Source organism: Ranitomeya variabilis, chromosome 4 (genome assembly GCF_051348905.1).
Source record: "Ranitomeya variabilis isolate aRanVar5 chromosome 4, aRanVar5.hap1, whole genome shotgun sequence".
NCBI lineage: Eukaryota > Metazoa > Chordata > Amphibia > Anura > Dendrobatidae > Ranitomeya > Ranitomeya variabilis.
The window spans coordinates 402831309-402851210 of NC_135235.1; the positions used below are offsets into that span (position 1 = coordinate 402831309).

At 47.1% G+C, this 19902-nt stretch overlaps 1 protein-coding gene across 1 annotated transcript in view; it reads left to right on the forward strand.

Moving 5' to 3' along the window:
• Positions 1-19902, forward strand: part of LOC143767897 (uncharacterized) — a 35895-nt gene that overhangs the window by 4565 nt on the left and 11428 nt on the right. The window contains exon 3 of the mRNA XM_077256418.1: positions 18529-18657. Coding sequence (XP_077112533.1) covers positions 18529-18657 — 129 coding nt within the window. The remainder of the gene's footprint in view (positions 1-18528; positions 18658-19902) is intronic.

The following is a 19902-nucleotide window of genomic DNA, read 5'->3' on the forward strand; positions in this document are numbered from 1 at the left end:
CACCTTTTTCGTTTTTTGTCACATGTCCTCACAGTATCATCAAGCCATGGACCCCGCTGGTGTCTCCGCCACTCAAAAGGAGTTACTTTTTTTTGCGGGAAAACTAGACTAGGATCATGTCGTTTCTAAAAAATATGGAGTCTCGCCTAGCGTCCCTACAGTCTGCAGATCCTGGTATTGCCCCGCAGTTGGCCGCCCTTCAGCAGGAGCTTGGCCAACAACGGGACACTCAGGCCCATATTTTGAATTTTATGGCTTCCGTAAATGATCGGCTTCTCTCCCTCCAGAATGCTGCCTCCGTTCCTACTCCAGCCTCTGCGCCACAACCTTTGCCCCGACTTGCTAGACCTCCTCGGTATGGTGGGGATCCTAAATCGTGCCGCGGCTTTCTTAATCAGTGTCAGCTGCATTTTGAATTATCCTCGCTACTTTACCCTACCGACCGAGCTAAGGTGGCTTTTGTAGTTTCCCATCTGGAGGGTGAGGCTTTGGCATGGGTTAATCCCCTCTGGGAACGTGATGATCCTTTGGTCTCCCAACTCAATCTGTTCCTAGATACCTTCTGCAAGGTATTTGATGAACCTGGTCGTCTGGTCTCTACTACTGAATCCCTTTTCAACCTTCACCAGGGTACTCTCTCTGTAGCCCAGTACGCCATCCGTTTCCGGACTTTATCCTCAGATTTAGGGTGGAACAATGAGGCTTTGGTTGGGGCGTTTTGGCGTGGTTTGTCTTCACGGATTAAGGATGAGCTGGCGGGACGGGACACTCCCACCTCTTTGGATGATCTTATCTCCTTGGCTATACGCATCGATTTGCGCTTTCAGGAGCGCTCTCGTGAGCTCGTCAGAGAGAGGAGACCTCTTCGCCAGACTTCTGCCACACTAGGGACTTCTTCTGCTTCCCAACCAGCATCGGTTGCCTCTGCATCCTCTCCCGAACCCATGCAGGTCGATCGCCTCAAGTCCTCTGAGCAACGCCGCAAGGAAAGACTCGCACAAGGTCTATGCTTTTATTGTGGCAGCGCCTCGCATCTCTTACCCTCCTGTCCTCAGAAGCCGAAGCCGGGAAACGCCTCCGCCTAGGACAGGTAAGAGAGGCCTTCCTAGGTGGTTATGATTCCTCTCCGCCTCTGGTTTTGTCTGTTATTCTACATTTAGGTTCCCGTCGCTTTTCTCTGAAGGCTTATGTTGATTCTGGAGCGGCTGGGAACTTTGTTCAACTCGAGGTTGTTAACAGGCTTGGGATACCTGTTAGACCCTTGGAGACTCCTAGACAAATAGCTTCTGTCGATGGTCAGCCTTTGCGGGAGACTGTCAACTTGGTTATGGAGGAAGTCGAACTTCAGATTGGAGCTCTACATCGAGAGAAACTGGCTTTTTATGTTTTACCTTCTTTTTCTCATTCTTTCCTTTTGGGTCTTCCCTGGTTAAGAAATCACAAACCCATTCTGGACTGGCGTACTGGAGACGTTTTACGGTGGGGACTGTCTTGTCTGAATAGGTGCCTGCTTCCCGTCAAACCGGCAATTTCCTCTCAGCCTGCTCCGGAATCCGTGGGAATTCCTCCAGCCTATTGCGCTTTCTCTGACGTTTTTAACAAGAAGGAGGCGGAGGTCTTGCCGCCGCACCGCTTTTATGACTGCCCGATTGATCTTGTCCCTGGCTCTACTCCACCTAGAGGTCGTATCTACCCTCTGTCTCCTACCGAGACTCAAGCCATGTCCGAATATGTCCAAGAGAATCTGGCCAGAGGCTTTATTCGAAAGTCTTCCTCACCTGCAGGAGCTGGATTTTTCTTCGTTAAGAAGAAGGATGGTTCTCTTCGTCCGTGTATTGATTACCGGGATCTCAATACTATCACGATCAAAAACAAGTACCCACTTCCCCTCATTCCGGAACTTTTTAATCGTCTGCGTGGAGCATGGATCTTCACCAAATTGGATCTCAGAGGAGCTTATCATTTGGTTCGTATTCGGTCCGGTGACGAGTGGAAGACAGCGTTTAATACCGGGGACGGCCATTATGAATACTTGGTTATGCCCTTCGGCTTATGCAATGCGCCAGCAGTCTTCCAGGAGTTCGTAAATTATGTTTTTCGGGATCTACTTTACACCTGTGTAGTGGTGTACTTGGACGATATCCTTGTGTTCTCTCCAGATCTGTCTACCCACAGAAGAGATGTACGGCAAGTACTACTGCGTTTGAGAGAGAATCGGCTGTAGACGAAACTTGAAAAATGTGTCTTCGAACAGTCGTCTCTACCCTTCTTGGGTTTCATCATTTCTGATGCTGGTTTGCGTGTGGATCCGGAAAAGGTTTCAGCCGTGCTCAACTGGCTACGCCCACTGGGAGTGAAAGCAATTCAGCGATTTCTTGGATTTGCTAACTACTATCGGCAGTTTATCCCTCATTTTCCCTCTCTATCAGCTCCAATCTCCTCCATGATTTTGAAGGGTGCCAACCCTCGTCAGTGGCCGGCTGAGGCCGAAGAGGCTTTCCGATCCATCAAACAAGCCTTTGCCTATACTTCACCGTCCTGTGGCCAATAAACCCTTCATCCTTGAAGTGGATGCTTCTGCTATTGGAGCTGGAGCAGTGCTCTCTCAAAAATCGTCTTCTGGTCGCCTTGTGCCCTGTGGTTTTTTTTCCAAGATTTTCTCCTCAGAAAATAATTATGCCATCGGGGATAAGGAGCTTTTGGCAATCAGGTTGGCATTAGAAGAGTGGCGGTATCTCTTAGAGGGAGCTTTACATCGTTTTGTAATCTACACGGATCACAAGAATCTGGCGTATATTCGTTCTGCGCATAGACTTAATCCTCGACAGGCTAGGCGGGCCTTGTTTTTCACCAGGTTCGACTTTGAACTTCGCTTCCTACCTGGAAATAAAAACTCCAGAGCCGACGCGCTGTCTAGGTCGTTCCAGGCAGTGGATTTGGAGGAGGAGCCTGTACATATCATCGATCCTGCCAGAGTCATCACGGTCGCTCCAGTCTCTCTTTCCTCTTTGCCTCCGGGTAAGACCTTAGTTGCTGATGGGAACAGAGAATGCGTCTTACTTTGGGGTCATGCCTCCAAATTGACTGGACATGTTGGTCTCAAAAAGACCCTCCGTTTGATCTCTCGCTATTACTGGTGGCCAACGTTGTCTAAGGATGTCCAAAGTTTTGTCGCCTCTTGTCCTTCCTGTGCCAAGAATAAGATTCCCAGGCAACTACCTTCTGGGCTTTTGCATCCTTTACCGGTACCCTCCACTCCGTGGCAACATTTATCAATGGACTTCATCACTGACCTGCCTCGTTCGTCTGGTTGTACCGTCATCTTCGTGGTCATGGATCGTTTCTCCAAGATGGCTCATTTCATTGCACTACCAGGTTTACCTTCTGCTCCCGAATTGGCAAAGATCTTTGTTCATCATATTTTTCGTCTTCATGGTCTTTCCTTACATATTGTTTCTGACCGAGGTGTTCAGTTCACCGCCCACTTCTGGAGATCTCTCTGTAAATCCATGGACATCTCGCTTGATTTTTCTTTGGCCTACCATCCACAGTCCAACGGCCAAGTGGAACGTACTAATCAGACTTTGGTATCCTATCTTCGCCATTTCTCCAATGCCCATCAGAATGATTGGTCAGACTTACTACCGTGGGCTGAGTTTTCCTACAATAACCATCCCAGCGAAGCTACCAACAATTCTCCATTTTTCATCGTCTACGGTATACATCCTGGTCTTCCTCTACCGGTTCCTCCTGTCTCTACTGTATCAGCGGCTGATCTTCTGTTTAGGGAGTTCTCCAGGGTCTGGCAGGAGACCAAGTCCGCCCTTGAGTTGGCTCAAGTTAGGATGAAGAGACATGCGGATAAAAGGCGTCTCGATTCTCCTTTATTCCATCCCGGGGACAAGGTTTGGGTTTCCTCCAAATTTATTCCCCTCAAAATTCCTTCACTTAAGCTGGGTCCTAGCTATATCGGTCCTTTCGAGGTTTTGTCTCGTATTAATGATGTTTCCTATAAACTTAAGTTACCTGCCTCCCTTCGTATACCTAATTCTTTTCATGTGTCTCTCCTCAAGCCGGTAATTTTCAATCAGTTCCATGCTTCTTCCCTTAGTTCTCCTTCGCCTATTTCCGAGGATGATGTCTTTGAAGTTAAGGACATTTTAGCCATGAAAAAACTTAGAGGCAGAACTTTGTTTTTGGTTGACTGGAAGGGGTTTGGCCCTGAGGAGAGGTCCTGGGAGCCTCGAGAGAATATTCTAGCTCCTCGTATTTTGTCCAGGTTTCTTTCCAGTCTTAAAAAGAAGGGGCCTAAAGACGGGGGTACTGTCATGCCGCCGCTCCCTGCGCCCTATCATACCTGTTCTCGGCGTCCCAGCGCGTTTCTCCTCCTGCAGCGTCTTCTTCTCAGCGCGCGCTTCCGCCCTCTGCTGGCCGTCGGGCGCGTGCGCACGTCAGATTCAACACTGCGCGTGCACACTTCTAATCTTCTTGTCTGCGCTTCTTCCCATCCTCTCTATCATCTTGGAGGACCTTCACCCGGAAGTGCTGCGCCGCGCTGGTATGTAAACTGCTTCCGCCTGCCCCTCTGTGCCTGATGATCATTTGTGTTTTCAAGTGCTTCTGGCCGCCCGTGGTCTCTGTGCGTTCCTTGTCCTCTGGCCTTGGGTCTCTGCTTTTCTTTACAGTGCAGTGTCTGTTTCCTGTGTACCTGCCGTGTTACCATCAGTTCCTGTTTCTCTGCGGTTTTCCTCTATGCTCCCGTGCCCCTGCCTTGCTCCCGTCAGTCTGAGTGTCTCCATATTGTTCCCTTCAGGCCTCTGTCTTCGTCATATCCTTCCGTTCTTAGTCTCTTCTGTTCCCATCTATCCTGTGTTCCTTCCGTCATCGCCAGTTCGTTATTTTCCATCTTGATCCTCCAGCTTCCGTGGCGATAGTCCCTCGCGGGCCTGCCCCTAACACTCCCTGTATAGGGGGCGGTCCATCTGGTCAGCTCGTCCGTGAGGGGTTCGTCATCACAGTCCAGAGGGTTCACCTTTTTCGTTTTTTGTCACGTGTCCTCACATTAACTATTGCTTCAGAAGAAGAAGTTTCCAAGCTCCTCGCTTCTGCTCGGCCTACAACCTGCAACAGTGACCCCATTCCTTCACATATCCTGCAGTCTCTCTCACCAGTGGTCACCACTCACCTGACTTAAATATTTAACCTCTCTCTTTCTTCAGGTATCTTTCCCTCCTCATTTAAATATGCCATCATAACCCCTTTACTTAAAAAGCCATCCCTGGACCAGAACTGCACTGCTAACTATAGACCTGTCTCTAACCTTTCCTTCATCTCTAAACTCCTGGAACGCTTGGTCCAGTCCGGTCTAATCCGCTATCTCTCGGATAACTCTCTTCTCGACCCCTTACAATCTGGTTTCCGCTCTTTACACTCCACTGAAACTGCCCTCACTAAAGTCTCTAATGAGCTAATAACAGCTAAATCCAAAGCTCATTGCTCCCTGCTGATTCTCCTGGATCTCTCCGCAGCATTCGACACTGTGGATCATCAGCTCCTCCTCTCTATGCTCCGCTCTATAGGCCTTAAGGACACAGCCCTCTCCTGGTTCTCCTCCTACCCCTCTGTCCGCTCCTTTACTGTATCTTTTGCCGACTCCTCTTCCTCTCCCCGTCCCCTTACTATCGGGGTTCCACAGGGCTCAGTTCTAGGCCCCCTCCTCTTCTCTCTTTACACGGCCCCTATTGGACAAACAATCAGCAGATTTGGGTTCCAGTATCATCTCTATGCTGATGACACCCAATTATACACTTCTTCCCCCGACATCACCCCTACCCTAATTCAAAATACCAAGGATTGTCTGCCTGCTGTCTCTAACATCATGTCCCCCCTCTACCTGAAACTAAATCTCTCCAAAACGGAACTTCTTGTGTTTCTCCCCTCTACTAACCTCACGCTACCCAACATCGAAATTACCCTGGAGGGATCAACCATAACTCCCAAGCAGCATGCCCGCTGTCTTGGGGTCATATTCGACACCGAACTTTCCTTTACTCCCTATATCCGATCACTCACTCGCTCTTGTCACCTGCATCTTAAAAACATCTCCAGAATCCGACCTTTTCTCACCTTTGAAACTGCTAAGACTCTTACTGTCGCTCTTATTCATTCTCGTCTGGACTACTGCAACTCTCTTCTGATCGGTCTCCCTCTTACCAAACTTTCTCCTCTCCAATCCATCTTGAATGCTGCAGCCAGAGTCATATTTCTGTCCAGCTGCTTCACCGATGCCTCCATCTTGTGCCAGTCATTACACTGGCTACCCATTCGCTACAGGGTCCAGTATAAACTCATCTCTCTCACCAAAAAAGCTCTCCACAGTTCAGTACCGCCTTATATCTCCTCTCTCATCTCTGTCTATCGCCCTACACGTGCCCTCCATTCTACAAAGGACCTAAGACTAGCATCCCCCGTAATCCGAACCTCGCACCTCCGTCTCCAAGACTTCTCTAGTGCTGCGACTGCTCTCTGGAATGCACTTCCCCAGACGATCAGACTGATACCTAGCCCCGACCTATTCAAGCGCGCTTTAAAAAACCATCTCTTCAAACAAGCCTACCACATCAACTACTCAGTAAACTAACTTTGCCCTGTTCCCTCCTTCCAAATATTATTCAGAATCTGCACCCTACTATTCATCTGTCTCCACACCCTCCATGCACATGATAACTGCACTTGATACTTGACTATTGCACTTAAACACACGGGCTGATGACCGGATCATGCAGCTTTGTATGAAAATCCCTATTTATTATAATTGCCAGACCTGAAATAACAAGCACTTTTCACCTATTGTGTCCCCCCATTTTCTTGTAGATTGTAAGCTTGCGAGCAGGGAACTCACTCCTAATGTCACTGTTTAAATTGTCTTAACTTGTATTGAATTTGTCTGTACATGTCCCCGCTTAATTGTAAAGTGCTGCGGAATATGTTGGCGCTATAGAAATAAAAAATATTATTATCACATATTAGTTAATAAGATAAGACAAGTAGGGTCGTCTTATGTTTCTTTAATTATTGTATTGTGAACATTGTTACTTATGACTGTTGTGTTTGAACTGTTAAACTGTAAAGTGCTGCGGAATATGTTGGCGCTATATAAATAGAGATTATTATTATTATTAGTTATATTCTATGATTTCATGATTTGGCTGAGAATACGGAGATGGGGAGCACATTCTCATCTCTCCCTTATCAGCCAAATGATTGAGCAGGATAACTTAAAGGAAACTGCTTTGAATGCCATATTCTTAGAACAGGAATTTTATGGCATCTAAGAAGCACAGTTGCACAGACTCATCCAGGCTTCAATAAATATGGAACAGATAGACAGCACTCCCATCAGCTGTAGTTATACCTAAAAGAAGTTGTCCACTATTTGGACAACTTCTCATACCCTGTGCTTGGCCCCCATAAAATAGTAAAGCCTATAATCACCTCCCGAGCTGGATCCGTTCCCACAATGTCTGCAGTCTGTCTCCCAGTCCTCCCATGCTGCTGTTATGACACGTGACGCTGGTGTCACTGTCCCCGCCTCCTGTCAAATTGAGCAGGAAGAGGAAGTCCAAGATCAGGTGCAGCCCGGACTTCTGCTTCATGTATGATTTGTCTGAAGGTGGAGACAGCGATGCCAGCACTGATTGGGGTCACATGTCACAACACCGCTCAGGACCGTGACTGTCGACACTTCCGGAACGGCGCTGGCACGGGTGGTGACTGTAGACTTTATTATTTTATTGGCGCCAAACATTTTGATCATGAAGGTGGTAATGATGTAAAGAATTCTTCAACGCCCTAAGGAAGCGGGAGGCTTGGCTTTAACTAACCCTGAAATATATTTTTTTGCGGCCCAATGTCAGCATTTAAAGGGCTGGGAACATGAGTCGTCTACCAATGTAGCACAACTTTTGATAGAAAGGGTGGTGAACAGAAGTCCGGCGGTACAGTGTCTGGAAGATGGATCCCTAGGGACACTGGGGAAGAAATACCCAACCTTATTTCTGATATATAAGGTATGGGGGAGAGTTAATCAAATTCGCGGGGTTACTTGTCTGACCAGGTTTTCTCCGCTGTGGTTTAATAATAATCTACCGGAGTTTTTGGCTATGGGACATATACCAGAATGGCAAGCCAGGGGGATCCGGTATGCCTGTCAGATTTTAGAGCGACTGGAGTTGAAATCCTTTTCCCAGCTACAGTCGGAATATGGTCTTAAGACATCTGGGGGGTTCTAATATGCACAAGTGCGACATGCGTTTGTGGCCCAGAATGAGGGGAATTGTTTCCAAATTAAAAACGGCTTAGTATTAGACTACATCTGTGGAGTGGGGACAACGAGAGGGGCTATTTCATCTTTATACAAGGATCTACTTCACACTCACCTATTAGAATATCTGATTGGCGCGAGGGCTAAATGGGAAAGAGAGCTGGGTCATTTAGAGGATGAAACATGGGAGGCTGTACTAGAATGGATACCGAAACTATCACTGAATGAGCCGTATAGGCTCCCCCAGCTTTATATTGTACACAGAATGTATAGATCCCCGGATGTCCTGTATAGAGCTGGGCTGAGATCTGACTCGGAATGCCCTAGATGTAGGAATGATAGTGCTGGAATATTTCATATGTAATGTACGTGTTCGAGATTGACTGCTTTTTGGTTGGTGGTTGTAAGCTGGATAGAAGGGGCATACAGATGTGTAATTCCAAGAGAACCTTTGGTGTGAGTGTTAGGGTATGTGGAAGAGATAGTTGTGGATAACAAGCTGAAAATAGCAATCGCTAGACTAATATACATGGCTCGAAAGGTCATAGCCAAGAATTGGATCTAGGAGGAACCTCCCTCGAGGGGAGAATATATTAAATATGTGAAGCAGGTCATTACCCTGGAAAAGGGTGTATATCAGAAAAGAGGGAAGATGGGCCTGTTCGATAAATTGTGGATGCCCTGGTTGGAACTAGGCAGGGCCGGCCTTTGCCCTGTGCGACCTGTGCGGCCGCACAGGGCGCCAAGCAGTGGCGTAGGAAGGGGGGCGCAATGCGGGGGGCGGCACAATGCGGGGGGCGGGTCGCCGGCGGCGCAGAATTTACCTGTTCGCATGTCGGCTTCAGAAAAATGGCCGCCGCGATCTCCATCTGCGCATGCGCGGCATCCCGCGGCCATTTTCCTGAAGCCCCAGGCACCAGAGCACTCCACCTGCGCACGCGCGGCCTCAGGAAGATGGCCGCCCCCACCGATAACCAGACAGAGCAGGATCGCGGTCAGGTAAGCAGAACTTGTTTTTTTTTTTTTTTTATTGAGAGCGGCGATCGGGGGGGGGCCCAGGGCAGAAAGCTGGACACAGGGGGGCAGAAAGCTGGACACTGGGGGGCAGAAAGCTGGACACAGGGGGGCAGAAAGCTGGACACAGGGGCAGAACGCTGGACACAGGGGGGGGCAGAAAGCTGGACACTGGGGGGCAGAAAGGACATTGGGGCAGAACGCTGCACACGAGGGCAGAACGCTGGACACGGGGGGCAGAACGCTGGACACTGGGGCAGAACGCTGGACACGGGGGCAGAACGCTGGACACTGGGGCAGAACGCTGGACACTGGGGCAGAACGCTGGACACTGGGGCAGAACGCTGGACACTGGGGCAGAAAGCTGGACACTGGGGCAGAAAGCTGGACACTGGGGCAGAAAGCTGGACACTGGGGGGCAGAAAGCTGGACACAGGGGGGCAGAAAGGACATTGGGGCAGAACGCTGCACACGAGGGCAGAACGCTGCACACGGGGGGCAGAACGCTGGACACTGGGGCAGAACGCTGGACACGGGGGCAGAACGCTGGACACTGGGGCAGAACGCTGGACACTGGGGCAGAACGCTGGACACTGGGGCAGAACGCTGGACACTGGGGCAGAAAGCTGGACACTGGGGCAGAAAGCTGGACACTGGGGCAGAAAGCTGGACACTGGGGGGCAGAAAGCTGGACACTGGGGGGCAGAAAGCTGGACACTGGGGGGCAGAAAGCTGGACACAGGGGGGCAGAAAGCTGGACACTGGGGCAGAACGCTGGACACAGGGGGGGGGCAGAAAGCTGGACACTGGGGGGCAGAAAGCTGGACACTGGGGCAGAACGCTGGACACAGGGGGGGGCAGAAAGCTGGACACTGGGGGGCAGAAAGCTGGACACAGGGGGGGGCAGAAAGCTGGACACTGGGGGGCAGAAAGCTGGACACTGGGGCAGAACGCTGGACACGGGGGGGCAGAAAGCTGGACACTGGGGGCAGAAAGCTGGACACTGGGGGGCAGAAAGCTGGACACTGGGGCAGAACGCTGGACACAGGGGGGGGCAGAAAGCTGGACACAGGGGGGGCAGAAAGCTGGACACAGGGGGGCAGAAAGGACATTGGGGCAGAACGCTGCACACGAGGGCAGAACGCTGGACACGGGGGGCAGAACGCTGGACACTGGGGCAGAACGCTGGACACGGGGGCAGAACGCTGGACACTGGGGCAGAACGCTGGACACTGGGGCAGAACGCTGGACACTGGGGCAGAACGCTGGACACGGGGGCAGAACGCTGGACACGGGGGCAGAACGCTGGACACTGGGGCAGAACGCTGGACACTGGGGCAGAACGCTGGACACTGGGGCAGAACGCTGGACACTGGGGCAGAAAGCTGGACACTGGGGCAGAAAGCTGGACACTGGGGGGCAGAAAGCTGGACACTGGGGGGCAGAAAGCTGGACACTGGGGGGCAGAAAGCTGGACACTGGGGGGCAGAAAGCTGGACACTGGGGGGCAGAAAGCTGGACACAGGGGGGCAGAAAGCTGGACACAGGGGGGCAGAAAGCTGGACACTGGGGCAGAACGCTGGACACAGGGGGGGGCAGAAAGCTGGACACTGGGGGGCAGAAAGCTGGACACTGGGGCAGAACGCTGGACACAGGGGGGGGCAGAAAGCTGGACACTGGGGGGCAGAAAGCTGGACACAGGGGGGGGCAGAAAGCTGGACACTGGGGGGCAGAAAGCTGGACACTGGGGCAGAACGCTGGACACAGGGGGGGGCAGAAAGCTGGACACTGGGGGGCAGAAAGCTGGACACTGGGGGGCAGAAAGCTGGACACTGGGGCAGAACGCTGGACACAGGGGGGGCAGAAAGCTGGACACAGGGGGGGCAGAAAGCTGGACACAGGGGGGGGCAGAAAGCTGGACACAGGGGGGCAGAAAGGACATTGGGGCAGAACGCTGCACACGAGGGCAGAACGCTGGACACGGGGGGCAGAACGCTGGACACTGGGGCAGAACGCTGGACACGGGGGCAGAACGCTGGACACTGGGGCAGAACGCTGGACACTGGGGCAGAACGCTGGACACTGGGGCAGAACGCTGGACACGGGGGCAGAACGCTGGACACGGGGGCAGAACGCTGGACACGGGGGCAGAACGCTGGACACTGGGGCAGAAAGCTGGACACTGGGGCAGAAAGCTGGACACTGGGGCAGAAAGCTGGACACTGGGGCAGAAAGCTGGACACTGGGGCAGAAAGCTGGACACTGGGGCAGAAAGCTGGACACAGGTGGCAGAAAGCTGGACACAGGGGCAGAAAGCTGGACACTGGTGCAGAATGCTGGACACTGGTGCAGAATGCTGGACACTGGTGCAGAATGCTGGACACGGGCAGAATGCTTGACACAGGGGCAGAATGGAGACACGGGGCAGGATGACAGACATGGCGTCATGACTGGAGACACTGGAGGCAGGATTGGAGACCGATGGGGCAGGATGGATACGATGGAGACAGATGGGGCAGGATGGGAAGATCATATGGGGCAGGATAGATACTCATTAGGGCAGGATGGGAGAATATATGGCTGACGCCAGGAATGAGACACACGGGGGCCAGGATGGCGAATATTATTACCATAGGGGCTAATTAAGGGATATTATTACTGCAGTGATGTATTTATTTTATTTTTTGAGTATACTGTTTTAAATGGAGGGGCGGTCCTATTACTGTGTAGAGTGATACTATGTCGCCTTCTTCATGTGGTGTAATGTAGAAGTTGGGAAAATTAAGTAATGTGTTCTGCAAGTGGAACTCGAGATAACTGTGTTATTTCCTGCAGAGACGAGTCCTGGCTGGATGAAGTGATGGCGGTCTGTGCGGGATGAAAGATGAAGGACTTCACCTAGAGATGTCACTGGTGAGTCAGTGTGTTACCTATACACTGACACTATACACTGTATACTATATACTGAGGTCCTGTGTATGTCACCGGTGATCACTGTATTACCTATACACAGACGCTGCATACTAAGTACAGATCTCCTGTGTATAATGGCACTTATGGTGATAGTATTGTGTTTTTTTTTATTATTGATCAGTATTGTAGTATTCAGTCACTATGTGGTGGTAATATGTGGTCTGGTCATGATGTTGTGGTATTCGTTCCTTGTATTTGATATTATTCGATCACTGTGGTGGTAATATGTCATCTGGTCATGGTGTGGCGGTGTTTGGCCTTGCAGGCCGCCGCTCTGCACTCTGATTGGCTGTCAGCCCATATGGCTTTGGACCAAGCGTCATTTTTTCCTTTTGGTCCGCTTTAAAGCACTTTATAATTCCCGTTATTGCAATATTAGTGTTTCTTCAAGTGTTTTGCAGGGAAACACAAGTTTTCTAAGTAAACGTGTTGTTGTGAATATTAAAGAGTTATTGTTTTCTTTCAAAGTTTGGAGGGGGGGGGCGCCGTCCTGCAGTCTCGCACAGGGCGCCTTTTGGGCTAAGTCCGGCCCTGGAACTAGGCTAGGGGAGGCTATGAGAAGTTAGGCCTGAGGAGGGTTCGCCTATATATTTATGGTGTACTCGTGTACAAATAAAAGCTATTGTATATGGATAACGTATATAATACTACAGGATATGTTAAGAGGAAGGCGTGAGCTGTCTAAAAGGGAAGGAGGGGGGCGGGGTGGGTAAGGGAGGGTTAAGAATAGGGAAAATGGAAATGTATACCTTAATGTGAAATGTTTTATTGTACTCTTATATTTAATAAAAAAAACCATTTTGAGTAAAAAAAAGGATGTAAAGAATTTATGAAATGGTGCTGACATCCAGTGCCACACCTGTGTTATACTGGAGAACTCATGAGGCTTATGTGGACATTAACCAGTTTGCTCAACTTGTCCTGCTTTTGATAATAAAGATTAATAATGATTACTGCTTAGCTACAACTGACAGAACAATAAAAGGCAATGACTATTGATTGAACCCTGCACCCTGGAGGAGAAATTACATTTTTTTGCAATGATCTTGAAGATGAGCAATTGTCTATATAAGTACAGGTGCTTCTTACAAAATTAGAATATCATCAAAAAGTTAATTTATTTCAGTTCAATACAAAAAAGTGAAACTCATATTATATAGAGTCATTACAAAAAAGTCATCTATTTCATGTGTTTATTTCTGTTAATGTTGATGATTATGGCTTACAGCCAATGAAAACCTAAAAGTCATTATCTCAGTAAATTAGAAAATTAAGAAAGAAACACCTGCAAAGGCTTCCTAAGCATTTAAAAAGGTCCCTTAGTCTGTTTCAGTAGGCTCCACAATCATGGGGAAGGCTGCTGACTTGACAGATATCCAGAAGGCAGTCATTGACACACTCCATAAGGAGAGTAAGCTACAAAAGGTCATTGCTAAAGAAGCTGGCTGCTCACAGAGTGCTGTATCCAAGCATATAAATGGAAAGTTGAGTGGAAGGAAAAAGTGTGGTAGAAAAAGGTGCACAAGCAACCGGGATAACCGCAGCCTTGAAAGGATTAAAAAAAGGCCATTCAAAAATGTGGGGGAGATTCACAAGGAGTGGACTGCTGCTGGAGTCATTGCTTCAAGAGCCACCACACACAGATGTATCCAGGACATGGGCTACAAGTGTCGCATTCCTTATGTGTCAAGCCACTCATGACCAATATACAACGCCAGAAGCGTCTTACCTGGGCCAAGAAGAAAAAGAACTGGACTGTTGCTCAGTGGCCCAAGGTGTTGTTTTCTGATGAAAGGAAATTTTGCATTTTATTTGGAAATCAAGGTCCCAGAGTTTGGAGGAAGAGTAGTGAGGCACACAATCCAAGCTGCTTGAGGTCTAGTGTGAAGTTTCCACAATCAGTGATGGTTTGGGGAGCCATGTCATCTGCTGGTGTAGGTCCACTATGTTTTATCAAGACCAAAGTCAGTGCAGCCGTCTACCAGAAAATTTTAGAGCACTTCATGATTTCCTCTGCCAACAAGCTTTTTGGAGATGGAAATGTCATTCTCCAGCAGGAGTTGGCACCTGTCCACACTTCCAAAAGTACCAATATCTGGTTTCAAAACAACAGTATCACTGTGCGTGATTGGCCAGCAAACTCACCTGTCCTTAACTCCATAGAGAATCTATGGGATATTGTAAAGAGGAAGATGAGAGACACCAGACCCAACAATGCAGACGAGCTGAAGGCTGCTATCAAAGCAACCTGGGCTTCCATAACACCTCAGCAGTGCCACAGGCTGATCGCCTCCATGCCACACCGCATTGATGCAGTAATTGATTTAAAAGGATCACCGATTAAGTATTGAGTGCATTTACTGAACATACATTTCAGTAGGCCAACATTTCGGATTTTAAAATCAATTTGGAAGCTGGTGTTCTAAAGTATTCTAATTTACTGAGATAGTGTCACTAGAATACTTGAATATGCAGTTGTATGATCACTTCTACTATATAATGCATTATTTCAGTATTGCAATATTTAGTACAAATAACGATCTATTGATATGTTCTACTTAAAGGGGCTGTCTATGCTTGGGACAGCAGTTTACAGTCACTCTTTGTGACTGCAGATTGTGGGAATCATGACTGGGTCCAATGTGCACAGTGTCAAGATTTCCCAGTATCACCAGGACAAGTGGGCAGTCACGTGTATGTGTATATGCGATTTGCATAGTTACGGTCACGTGCCAACTAGATGTGTTCAGATTCTCTTAATAGGGCGAAATTGAGAGAGACTAGGTGAGACTAGTTGGCATGTGACCACAAGTATGGAAATCGCATACATACGGCGTGCCCACTGCATGCTGTCACAGTTCAGCAGTCTGAAGTCACTCTATTTTGTCCTTAGCCTGTAAAACCCCTTTAACTGCAACTGACAAAAACTTTTAGAGAGTGACATATAAGTGGTTAAACAGCAGCGTTCAGGGCTAGCTTCGATCACAGATGTTAGCGGCAGGTGCCGACTGTATAACAGAGCTGGTACCTGTGCAGTATAGAGCAGGCTCCAGAGCAAAATCTATGACCTACTATTACAGCTTTCAGGATGGGGGGAGGTGTTAAAGGTTTTTTTTTGTCTTAAAGTGGTTATACAATTTAGTAATTCTATTACGCAAAGTTTGCCTGCAATCTTCATTACTTCATTCATACTCAGACGCCCTGATATGCAGTTGCAGCCTGATCCAAGTTTTAGATTTTTCTCTTGTGTTAGTGTCTGTATGTATCTCAGATGCTACTGTCTTCATTAGCACTTTCTTGCACTTAGTTCCCCATAGAGTACTTTTCTCCCAATAGGTAGCATCCTGACATAAATTTTTCGCTTTGCATTTGATCACTGCATTGTAGAGATATTCACATTAGTTGCTTTTGGAGCGCAATATGTGAAATCTCTCCTTGCAATTCAACTAAACATTTCTTCGGAGTTTTCTGTAGGTTCATGTGTGTTCACCCCTCCCAGAATCTGCCAATCACTGTTCTGCAGCATTTTAGATTACTACATCAGTTGCTGAGCTGTGATTGGCAATGTCTGGGAGTGAGGGTTGAAATTGCAATATCCACAGAGAAGACTCTAAAGAAATGCACAGTTGGTCTACAAGCAGAGATTTCACATACTGTGCTCCAGAAGAAATAAATGTAAATATCTCTGCAATGGAGGGCAGCTCCTCAGGAATTTTTGCAAAGTATATAACTTACGGTAAATTTGTTAACCAAGTCACAGGTCCTATTTATGAAAGGTTTTATATTGTCAACTGCCAGTGGGGAAAAGAGGCTGATTCTGGCCACAACCCACAGCACAGATTAGCAGCTGCACCAAGGCTAAGCAGAAAACCATTAATTTTTTTAACCCTTTAACAACCATACGGATTAAAATGGCGGCTGTTAAAGGGTCTTATTCCCTCATTGCCGTTTTAAAACGGCGATCAAGAAAAAGGGTTTAGCATTTCCCAGTGCCGAAAATTCTCCGGAGTGTCAGCTACAGAGGAAGCTGAGACCCTGGAGAACATGATCAGGGCCGTGTTTTCCAATCCCCGATCACGTGATGGCCATTATTCAATGAATAACAGCGATCATGTAAAAAAAAGTGTGCCAGCTATTAAAAACATCTCTCTCTGTTCTGACATGAATATACATTTCAGAGGAGAGAAACATGAGGTTCCTCGGACTCTTCAGCTCTTCCTGGAAAAAAAATATTGGTTCATATTGATCACTGTGATAGGGTCTATCACAGTGATCAAAAGCCAATAATTAGTACATCATCCCCCCCTGTGTCATCCCCTTAGATTAATTTTTTATTTTTATTTTAGAATTTGTATTTCTTTCATTCTTTTCTGTTAGGGGTAGGGTTAAGATTGGGAGAAGGTTAGGGTTTTTTCAAAAGTTAAAAAAAAAAATTATGACGACTAGTGTTGAGCTGAAGTGCTCATTACTCGAGTTTGCATCAAGGTCGCTAGAGCACCTATGATACTTGGCACATACCGTAGTGAGCACTTGCGCTCAACACTAACGATATATTCAATATGATGACCTAATGTTATCAAATTCTGTGTAGTATATCTTAGTTAAAATTCCTCACCATGCCCTGGATAAGATCTATGCGGGGTGTAGTTTCCAAAATGGAGTTAATTGTGTGGGGTTTCCACTGTTTAGGCACATCATGGGCTGTCCAAATGCGACATGACGTTAACTCTTGATTCCAGCCATTTTTCCAACTAATCAAAAAGTTAAATGGCGCTCCTTTTTTTCCGAGCTCCGCCGTGCGCCCAGACAGTGGTTTTCCCCCACATCTTGGTTATTGGCTTACTCAGGAGAAATTGCACAACACATTTTGGATTCCATTTTCTCCTGTTACCCATGTGAAAATAAAAATTTGGGGCTAAAGCAACATTTTTTTCCTTCCACGTTCCAATAATTCCTGTGAAGAACCTGAAGGCTTAATAAACTTCTTGAATGTGGTTTTGAGTAGTGCAGTTTTTAGAATGGTGTCACTTTGGGGTATTTTCCATCATATAGACCCCTCAAAGTGACTTCAAATGTGATGTTAATTATTTTGTATGGTATAACTATTAGTGATGAGCGAGTATACGCATTGCTCGAGTGGTTTCCGAGTATTTGTGAGGGCTCGGAGATTTAGTTTTCATCGCCGCAGTTGCATGATTTGACTGCTAGACAGCCTGAATACATGTGGGAATTCCCTAACAAACAGTCAACCTCCACATGTACTCAGGCTGTTTAGCAGTCGCAAATCATGCTGCTGCGGAGATGAAAACTAAATCTCCGAGCATGCCGAAATACTCGGAGACCACCCGAGCGTGCTCGGGAAAACCCGAGTAACGAGTACACTCGCTCATCACTAATTACTATCTGATTTAAGGGCATAAAAATTTAAAGTTTGAAAATTGCGAAATGTTCAAATTTGTTGTTAAATTTTCAATATTTTCATAAATATAAGCAAGTGATCATATCGAACAAAATTTACCACTAACATGAAGAACAATATGTCACGATCTGTTGAAGTGTTCGAGAGTTATAACCACATAAAGTGACACTGGTCAGAATTCAAATATTTGGCCTGGTCAGGAAGGTCAAAATTAGCTCCATCACTAAGGGTTTAAAGCTTTTTTGTTTTTGATTTTTTTGTTGTTGTTGTTTGTTTTTAAACTACAGCAAGGAGCCATTCTGAAAAGAGCAGAAAAAGAGGTACAGTATATTCACTCCAGAAATCGGCTCTAGCACTAAAACTACGATGGTCTTCTATGGACCACGAGTGATGATGTCATGACCACAAGTCATCTGACCTCTGCAGTCACTGGTTAGCTGCCTGGTAGTCAAGATGCCGCTGCTTCCAATCTGGTGGAGACCGTTGGAGTTTTTTTGCAGGGAGCAGATTTCCTTAAAAAGTAGCACTATACAAAACTGATATAGCGAACGGATACATAGGTGAATAAAGACTACCCATTTTCACTATTCCAAGTCTGCAGTGCTGACATTTTTCGCTGCAGGGGTGTGCATAGCTTCTTTTCTTATTTCATCAGCATGTCTCCTATGGTGAATTACAAAAATATTAGCCCCAAACCTCCTTTTTAACTGGATGCACTGTAATTTATTTTGGACAATTATTAATATTGTTTGAGGACTTTTTGAATGATTCACCTTATCCACCTTTCTCCAACACATAGACCAAAGAACTTGTGAGGAGGACATCCACTCAAGACCGGGAGCAAATATTGACAGTCAGTGACTGGGAAGCGTTAAACCAAAAAGTGTTGAAGCTCGCCCTAGAGATCATCTGCCTGCTAACTGGTGAGGTGAGGCATTCTGGGAATTTTGACCCCACTATTATCAGTATGATCGATGGAGTGACATAAGTAGAGAGATGAGAGAGTAACGACTAGTCAATGTTGATAAGGCAGAAATTTCATTAGGGATGTGAGGCACATTGGGAAATGTAACATGACCTCACTATTTACTATTTCATTCTTTTAGACATTTTTAAACATTAAGACCCTGATTTAGACCCACCCTACACTCACACACACTCCCTTTCTTTCATCTTGTGGCATTTGCTGACTTTTTTCACCAAATTCTTCAAAAGGGCACACATGGTTCATGAATTTGGTGCAAAATAAAAAATGCCTTTTACTTTTCTCCTTAAAGGTTATCTGTCAGCAGGTTTTTGCTATGGAATTTGAGAGCAACATGATTTAGTGGCTGAGTGTCTGATTCCAGTGATGTGTCACTTACTAGGCTGTGTTTTGTTGTTTCAATAATATCAGTGTTTTATCAGTAGAAGATTGTCACTAGCGAACTGGATTTCTCGTTTCTCCTAACTCAACCACACTCCAAGCACCGATTGGCAGTTTTCTGTGTTCAATGTATATTGACTGAAAGCTGCTAATCAGTGATTTGGGAGGGGTTATACACAGCTCAGCATTCCGAGCTCTGCTAGATCTGCAGCAGAGAAAACAGTGATTGTGTCTCAACTGCTGCACCCAGTAAACTAAGTTTAGACTGACCGACCAACAGCACGATCATTGGTTATTTGAATGCCTGGCAGATCAAAGCAAACGATGCTCACTCAGCAATCTATACAAAATCACTCAGTGTGCATAGGCTGCCATTGTTCTCGGCAGTGCAAGTCCTGTTTACACAAAACTCCTTTAAAAAAAACTGACCGTCACATCCAAACATAGACTAGGTGTGAACAGGTGCTAACCTAGAGTCACCAACTCATATACAATCAAACAAAGCAGCACTCTGTAGCGTCATAGCTTGCAAGCATGAAATATGAAAATTGAATTGCCTTACTGCACTAGAAATATGAAAAATTGAGAAAGTTTAGCGCATAAATTGGGCAATTCATGTGTACCTGGTAGCCACAATGAGGCATTTCTTGTTACCGCCTCTTAGCTTCAGGCGTTTTTAATCAAAGCGGGACCACTACCCTTCCACAGAGATATAGATTTCAGTCTAAGAGAGGACTCACAGGTTCCCATACAGGTGAAGACTTTATTCTAAGAGAGGATTGGCTGTCATGGTTCCCAATGGCAAGG